The sequence below is a fragment of the Malurus melanocephalus genome, unplaced genomic scaffold (genome assembly GCF_030028575.1).
Source record: "Malurus melanocephalus ecotype Western Australia unplaced genomic scaffold, MMel_1.1 scaffold_92, whole genome shotgun sequence".
NCBI classification, from domain to species: Eukaryota; Metazoa; Chordata; class Aves; order Passeriformes; family Maluridae; genus Malurus; species Malurus melanocephalus.
The window spans coordinates 583380-592238 of record NW_026623324.1 but is presented as its reverse complement, the minus strand read 5'-3'; the positions used below and the strand labels follow the sequence as shown (position 1 = coordinate 592238).

Sequence of the window (8859 nt, the reverse complement as noted above, 5' to 3'; positions counted from 1 at the left end):
GGCGCTGGGAGCGGCGCTGGGCGGCCGCTGCCGGGCGGCGGCGTCCGGGGCCGCGGCTGTGGCCGGAGCCGGGGCCGGAGCGGGATCCGAGCCACGGCGGAGCATCAAGTGTGTTCTGGTGGGCGACGGCGCGGTGGGGAAGACKAGCCTGGTGGTGAGCTACACCACCAACGGGTACCCCACCGAGTACATCCCCACCGCCTTCGACAACTTCTCCGGTAAGTGAYCAGGGCGGCCGCGGGCACCGGGGCGGCGGGAGGGGGTTCTGCCGCCGCGGGGAGCGGCGCGTCTCGCCCGTGCCGCTCCCGCGGCTGTGGCTGGGCTGCTCGGGGGAGGCGATGTCCAGTTTCGGTGATTTCATTATTTATTTATGGGGAGCAGGACTCTAGGAAGCAGGACCGAGCTTGTCAGGCTGCCATCGCAGGCAGCAGCACCGGCCGGTCTCCGGTGTAACGGAGYCAGGCTGGCAGCGGGTGTCATGCCCGGCCGCGCGGCCAGAGCCCGGCTTTAATTGGGAACTCTCCGGTGTAAAGCTCAGCGCTCTCGCGGACTTCGGAAGCGCCTAAATGGCAGGTTAAATACTCGCCTTGTCTCGCTCTTGCAAAGGGGGAAGTTCAGGGGTTTCTCTGCCGGGGCTTTTCGTGTTCCGGGCGTGATGAAGGTGTACGAAGGGGTAGCAGAAGAGTGTCCCGGACTGCTGGGCTTGCTCTCCGCGCTACCTGCGGAGGACTTGTGCCGTCACTGCCTAGCTCATCTCTTGTAGTAATATGAATCGAAAAGCCCTAAAGTGCTTGTGTGCACCCAAGTGTTAGGGACTGACTCAATTCCGGCTCTGCTAAGTTGTTAAATCTAAAGTAATTGAAGAAAAGGCTATAAGAGCTRAGGGGTGGTAAATCTTCCTTTTTAATTTTTTTTTTTCTTTAACGAATAACATGTAAAGTTGAACTCACCACAATTTACCCCCTCCCTTCTTTCTCTCTAAAGCTGTTGTGTCTGTCGACGGCAAGCCGGTGAGACTTCAGCTCTGTGACACAGCTGGTCAGGTCAGTGGAGCCACTTACTTGATTTAAGTGACAGCGGGAGGGGAGAAGTTGTTGCTGTTGGGCAAAGTAGTCCTGCAAATRACTTCATGGATTTGAAAGTATTCCCAGTGTTTGATCACGTTATTATCCACTGTCATTTTCACTGCTGGTGAACTCACTTCTTTGCCTGTCAGTTGAAGGGTGGGGGACTTACTGTGCCTCCATGCAGGGGCTGGGCACAGGCTGTTGCTTTGCTGGCTCAAGCTGCTGCTCTGTTTAGCCTGACTAGAAAGGCTGAACATATTGGGGATTCAGCGGCCACCTGGTTTTCTCTTTGAGTGCCTGTCACTGTCTTTATTTTTGCTAAATTACTGYGGGTTTATGAATTAGGGTGTTTGGGATGTACGCATGCAAAGCATCCAYAGCTGTAGGTGTCCAAAGATAGAGACTGTGTTATTGAAGGAAAAGAAGCTGGAGGRAGAAAAGTGTCCTATTGAATGTTGTCCATGGAGCCTTCATATTTGCCATTCCTGCTCCCTTAGAAAGTGTTTCAAGGCTGAGATTTGCTGTAATCTAAGACCTGAAGAGATGAGGGGGCTGATGACTCTCATCTTCACTTTGTGTGATACATAAAAAGAGTCCATTTCTTACCATCTTTGATTTTTTGGAAGAGCCAGGCTTGTACCACCCTGAGCAGTGTGCCACACTGGGCTTGCCAGGGGTCAAGGTTGGGTAAGCAAAAGTAGCCAAAAATATTTTGCTACCTTGCTGWTATTTAAAGGCAGTGGGAATTACGATCCTGTGCAGCTTTGTGGATCTAGGTCTATGCCTTCACCAAAATCACGCTGAAAAATCTCAGTGGTCTTAACACACAAACCTATTTAGATGAGTAGTAACTGGGCGCCCTACTTAGGAAAGGGRTTTTAAGGGCTATGCTGTACTAGACAGCAGTGTAGGACTCCCATGTGCCCTACAAGCTAAAACTAAGATCCTGCAAACAGCCTTCTTGAGGTAAAGATACGAAATCAAACAGCAGAACTGTTCCATGATTTTGTGTCCTCCTGAAGAGATGGGGTGGTACTGCAACAGTCTTGGCTGTGCATTTTCATATGCRGAGTGTGGCAGGTGAAATTGCCATTGCGTGACCGCCTATGGACAAGCAGTGCCTGTGGAAATGCAGCTGCAAAGCTGCAGGAGGGATGGGCTGGCCCTGTCACCTCTTGCCTTCCCTGCCATTAATGGTTAAGATGTTTGCTCTAGCTGCCCAAGTACAGCTGGAATGGGTAAAGTTACTGCCTTTAAAATGAAAGAGTTATCTAAACTCACAGAAATTGTCCTGAGTAAAAGATTCCTGGCTGGATACTTTGGTAAAACTGCTGCTGGGAAATGGCTGCTGAAATCTGCAGCTAAAGAAAAGTACTCCAGGCAGCAGGAAAAGTACTCCAGGCAGCAGGAAATTCTATTTCAGCATTACTAGCCCTGCAGATYATGGACCTACCATTCAAAGGGCAGRAGTGTATTTGGGATATAAAGGGCACTATTTCATCTTGGTAGCAACCCTTCAGATCTGGGGTTTGCTTCCCAAACCCATTGAATTGAGCCCATTTGAGTTTTCTCATGTAGCAAGGAGAGGCAATTGCATGGCAAGGTGCCCTTCTGCAAACAGCCTTGTTGTTCAGAGCAGCATCTCAGTAAATGTGGGGCTTTTTCAAGGCAAGTGGTGAGAGCCTGGTTTTCTCTGAGGCTTAATCTGAAATCAAGAGAGCTAATGAAGCTATTTTTCTTGTCTTGTGTTTTATAAATCATTGTCTCTTTCAGAGACACTGCTACAAGATACTCATTTGAGCAGAACAAGACTGCTGAGTCTTCCAGGGGGCTTTAAACTGCATATCCTGGGCCTCCAGAGGCTCTGAAGCAATATTTCACATCTTGAAAATTAACATGCGACTTGCAATTCATCAGTAAACTGGTACCAGAGAGATGTTTTCAGCTTTGTATTTCTATGCACTTTCAGTTCCAAGCTTTTGAGAACAAGGTCCATTTTAATTAAAATRTCACTACTGCTGAGGTAAATCCTACCTGTTCAGGCTGCTAGTGTTACCGTGCTTTTATCCTGCTGCCAGCATAAAACCAGCCTGCCTAGAGTAACTCTTGCTTCTAGCTACATTCTTYCCTGAGAATCAGCACACCTTTGTTACCATGAGGTGTTGGACGTTTTTGWGGCTAGGTCCTGAAGTTGAGAAAGGGCCTTGCTTTGCTGGAGTTTGCTCTAAAAGAAAAAAAATAGCCCAGAAGGGTAGTGCTGGGAGGCCTGTGTGCSGTTTGTTTGATGTGGCATGGGTGGGAGGCAAAGGTAAAGCTCTTACTCTATGCTATTGGCATGTTAAGCCTGCACATTGTAAGCCATTATTGCTCCCATCACATTTAAATCCCTGGGCACAATGGCAGGGAACTTTTCCCCATATCCTGTAGGATAAGTAGTTACCAGTTTGAAAGCCGACTGCAGGAAAGGTACCCAGAAAGGTACAACTGCTGCCACACGTCTTCTTTGCCCTTGCCAGTGTCTGTCGGCAGAACAACTTCGAGGTGTCAGAGCTGCTCTCTGACTCACCCCTAGAAGAGGTGGGCCTATAGAAATTGCTTTCTCCCTCTACCATTTGTGGCTTTTTGTGCCCTAACCTGCTTCCTACAGCTTTGCTTCTTTGCTGACGTAGGGCAGAGGGCCTGTACAAAGAGCAAAGGAAATATTTAAGCACTTGAAATAACCTGTGGAATTAGTCAGAAAATCTCAGGTACGTGGGGAAGCCACCACTTTTGTCCTGTGTGCCCAACGGTGGCATGATACTTGCTGACCGGCAGCCACGGCACCTCAGGCTGGGTGCAGGTGGCTTCTGTTTGTAGCACGCCTCGCTGGGTGGGCTGGGTGCTCATTTTGGGACACCTGTGAAAATGACAGTGGCAGCTTCCCCAAAGGTCGGGGCAGGCTAGATCTGCTCTTCTTGTGGAGTGCTAACATGGTTTTATTCTGTACAGGATGAATTCGACAAGCTCAGGCCTCTGTGCTACACCAACACAGACATCTTCCTGCTGTGCTTCAGCGTGGTGAGCCCTTCATCCTTCCAGAACGTGAGTGAGAAGTGGGTTCCTGAAATTCGCTGCCACTGCCCCAAGGCACCCATTATCCTGGTTGGGACGCAGTCGGACCTCCGGGAGGATGTCAAAGTCCTCATCGAGCTGGACAAGTGCAAAGAAAAGCCAGTGTCAGAGGAGGCTGCAAAGCTCTGTGCTGAGGAAATAAAAGCTGCGTCCTACATCGAGTGCTCCGCTTTGACTCAGAAAAACCTCAAGGAGGTCTTTGATGCAGCCATCGTGGCTGGTATTCAGTACTCGGATACCCAGCAGCAACCAAAGAAATCCAAGTGTAGGACTCCAGACAAGATGAAAAACCTCTCCAAATCCTGGTGGAAAAAATACTGCTGTTTTGTATAGGAGTTGCRAGGACCTGAGTGCTTTTCTGAGGAAATCAATAGAGGCTATATTAGCTGAAATCTCAATTTGTGTCGTCCTGAGTGTATAGTGTAGATCTGTATGTATGTGTATATGTTGCTACTGGATAACTTGGTTGCCCTTTTGAGGATTGCAGAAGGATTCTTAGTTAAGTAATTGCTATAAATCAGGTCTGGCATCCAGTTTTGTGACCAGAACTTCATATTAAGGAAAAGAAAAAAGCACTATGTGTCTGTGAGCGTAGAAGGATATGTCCAAAGGATTCAACTCTTGAGTTGTAGGTGTGTGTGGTGGGGAGGAGCACAACAGAGGCCTTCACTGCCGGGGCTTTGCAGGAGGAACGCACAARCAACGGTGGAAATGTAGAGCTCTGTACATGGACGATCAAAGGGAAAAATAACACTGTGCCTCCTAATTGACTTTTGTAGCTTTAAAACCCTGCTCCTACTCTCTTTGTGTCTTCCTAAGCCAATGCTCTTAGGGATCACTTTAAAAAAGGGTATGCAAGAGGTGTAATCTATACGCAAATGCCATGGTTAAAAAGGTCATGAATATACCTTCAGCTTGTGGTGAGGGAACCTAATCCCTTATGGAGCTGACATCTCATTTGTCACCTCCTTACTTTCTCAAAGTCCTTTCTGTTTCCTTCCCTGCCTTTCCCAGGAAGCCGAGTAGAAGCCCAAGAACATGACCAAGCTTTAACTCGCTACCTCGAGCATGGCAATTTCYTCTGTGTTTTTTCAGACATGCTGACAGTTCATCTATTTCAGCTCAAAAGAATGTAAATACTGTTGTGTTCAGTTTGTTTTTTTTTCCTAAGTGATGTAACAAATATCTGTGCAGCACCGTATAAACCGCATCTGGATTTAAGTCTACAGCCAAGAATTTCAGGATGCCCCACTTTACCTTTTAAGGCTGCTAAACAAATAACAAATCAGGCAGATTGAGATTTGTAACAAACTGGACCCTAGAAMTTGAGGCTGCTACATGCTCTTCAGGATGCTCTTTCCAACCAAGTTAATGTTTCCCTTCTAAAGGTAACAGTCACTTGTGGTTGAATCTTGTCCAAGTTCATAGCTGTGCATTTTCTGAGGCCACCCTGGAAGCGTAACAGATAATTCTTCTTCATTTTTCCCAGATCAGTCCAACAAATTAACTGAAATGTGCCTGAAATGTAGCTGAGGGATCAATGTAGGGTTGAGTGTGAGCTGTTTTCTGACTGAATCTGGTTCCTACTGAACTAAGCCTAATTGCAGTTCTAGCGAGTTCAAGAAACATGAATGGTAACACAACTCTCTGCAAAAATCAGTGTTTAAACCTGTTCTGCAGAGGACGTTTAGTTTGTGCTGTCTGTCTGCCTTTTTATGGCCACAACTACTTTCCCCCCAGTCCCTAGATAGTTCAAGATCAAGTTTTTTTTCCTTTGGCTATAGCCTTGAAGTGACCTTTTCCTTATTCTTTAACTAAACTGCAATGACAGAAGGCCAGAACCTTTTTTCATCAGAAATGAATCAATGCCTGATATAAGGAACAGTGGAGGCCATTTGAATTGATAAAGCTGACCACAGTTTACCTCCTGGCCCACTGAAGAAAATGATACTATGTAAATGGATTCTGGGCTGTTGGCACAGGCTCCAGGGACAGCATTTTTTCCTTCTTTGCAGAAGAATGAGTGCAGAATGGGTAATGTTCCACCACTGAAAACTTGAAAACGGGATGGAAATCTTTACCTAGGGCCTAATTCAATAAAAATATGTTGGCTTCTGAACTGTAAGAGCCTGGAAAAACAGTTTTCATAGCACAGAAGCTGGATGCATTTAACTTGGTTGCATCTGGTTGRTAATGGTTTAATGTTTACTGGTCATGAAGTTAACATCTGAGCCGTTATATTTCTTACTCAAATGCTTTGACAGGATTTCAGATATGCAGTCATACTGACGTCTCGGAGAAAAACAGAAAGCTAGGTTTCTCTTGGGTGCTTTCCTTCTCTGTAAGAAACCGTCTCGGTTGATCAAAACTGTGGGTTTAAGGAGGAGACTGGCTTGAGTCTGAGCAGCTTCCATTTACAAAAATAACAAAATTTCCTCTACAAGATCATACTGCTTGTTATCATGCTGTACTGGAAGCAGTAGGTTATACTTTATAAGCAGCCTGTTTCATAGTCTGGARTAGCATTACTTTTAATGTAGCCAGCTGTGACTGTTTCTGAAGATGTGATTTATATACAACTTGTTATAGCCTTTTACTAGTTGTGTGTAAACTGAGGTCTAATAACTTTATGGATACTGCTCTACACGGGGCTACACAGGGTCTAGGTTTTAGAAATATTACTTTTAAAATTACCAGTATTTTATGAGCTCAAATGAGGGGGAGATGTCTCTATGTAGTCTATAATCTGATGTGCCTTATAAAAAAAACTCTCTTCTGTTTTCTAAGTGTAGGCTATATTCCAAAAGAAATATTTCATGTGAGAATGGTATAAATGAGGTATTTGGAAATAAATTCTGACCTTGACCTATGTATGTGTCTGCCTCTGCTGCCTGTTGAGGAGGCTGGAGGGCGGTCTGGCCATGCACTATGCCAATACCCAGCTTTCACAGTGCCTCAGCAGAAGGCCTCTGCCCAGAAAATGCAGCCTTTTCCCTGCACTGCCCCATCCCCAGGCGTCTGGGCTGGGTGGGAAGGGTGTGATGGCCAGCTTTCTGTCTCCCTGCCAGCACTCCACAGCAGCATCTTGCTATGGCTCTGTGAGGCATGGACAGGCTCGTTGTGCTTGGCCCAAAAAGTGGGGTGAACRGCAGGGAGCACAGTGCAACTGGGGCAGCTCAGGGAGCACCGAGGCTGGCAATGTGGTGTTTTGCTGCTGCACGTTGTGCCACAGGTGTCCTGAAGGAGCCAGAGGCRTTTTTGGAAGAGCAAAGCCCATTCCCTCTTGGCACTATGGATCTTTTCACTCCTTTCTGGGTCCTGTCCATCCTGCCAGGGCCAAGGCATGTGAGGTTTGAGGTTATTGGTGCTCAGGAGCTGGATGGCCATGGCACAGAAGCCTTCCACCCTTCAGTGCCACTGTGTTAGCCAAGTGGGGAGCAGCATCTAGGCCTCCCGCAGATCTGGTGTGCTGCTCCAGAGAAGGAGTTTTGCTCKGGACCAAGGTTTGTTGTTTGTTTTTCTGGGAGCTGAGAGGAGCAGACATGCTGGGAATGGCATACCAAATTGCCTTCGCATGAAGCCTGTCTCTTGGGCTATGAGGYCAAGGCATTTTCAACCATGGGAATGCACACGATCTGCACAAAATAGAGGAAGGAGATCAATGAATTCTTCCTCTTTCTCGTGGATGGTTCCTCACTGGAACAAAGCCTTGGCTTCTCTGCTTTGTGAACTGCTGTGCTGGGGMGTGCTGGAGGCTGGTTCTCCTGGTTGTGCCTGCAGCACAGCAACTCTGCCCAAGAGCCCAGCTTGCCAGCAGGCTCCTTTCTGGTGAGTGCCTGGTGTGGAGTCACCACTGCCCTTGCTGGTGCCTTCAAAGAATCACTTCCATGGGGTTTCTGTGCTGTGGGGTGTGGAGTTGGGGTGTGCTGGCTGGAGACCAAGTCACCCCACCTTTGCATGCTGACCTTGCAGGAAAGGGGGCTCTACTAGCACAGAGTCCAGAACCTGCTGTTACCAAGTCCTGGCATAAAAGTCCCTCTGCTACCTGTGGGGTGTCGCTTCTTTGCTGAGTTGGGCTGCTGTCTTACACATCCCGGCATCTGGGCAGGGCTAAGGCAGTTCAGGTCATCCTTCATGCCACAGTAGCTCTGTGCATGTGTGTGCTGCTGTGATCAAAAGGCTCCCTCAGCTACCCTGCTTCAGATACTAGATGGGCTGGCAGCTGGGGCTGATAAGGGTGTACTGAAGTAAGCCTGCTGTACCTAAGGTTTCTCAGGAATGCTAAAATCGCTGATGCTTTATGATAGATGGAAGTTCCCAGGAGAGGACTTTGTTTTCTTTCATATCAAATTAAGTGGTTTAGGAAAAATTCAACTTTTTCTTTTTCTTTGATTCATRGAGAAAAAATTCACCTTTATCATTTTTCCCCCTGTATTTTGWGGATTGGACATACTTCTATTGAAAATTGACTAGAGCTGAAACATTGACAAATGTGACAGTTTGTCCTTACAAGGTGTCTGAAAGGACACTTCACTGCATTCTTTGCTTTTGATTTTCTTTCTAGATGCCAGTTGCTGAGCACAGAGAGGGAGGCACTGCTGCAGATGGGGTTTTTGTAGGATCACGTGCAGCTGGCTTAATGTATGTATTATGCTTGAACATTGAACCTTGCTGAAGTGCA

General features: G+C 47.2%; 1 protein-coding gene across 1 annotated transcript; it reads left to right on the top strand.

Moving 5' to 3' along the window:
* Position 1: 1 nt before the first annotated feature.
* Positions 2-7049, top strand: RHOU (ras homolog family member U; the record flags this gene model as incomplete). The annotated part of the gene is made up of 3 exons (XM_057368469.1): positions 2-218; positions 985-1043; positions 4056-7049. Coding segments are annotated over 3 exons (732 nt in total), but the record flags the coding sequence as incomplete, so codon positions are not given.
* Positions 7050-8859: the final 1810 nt, after the last annotated feature.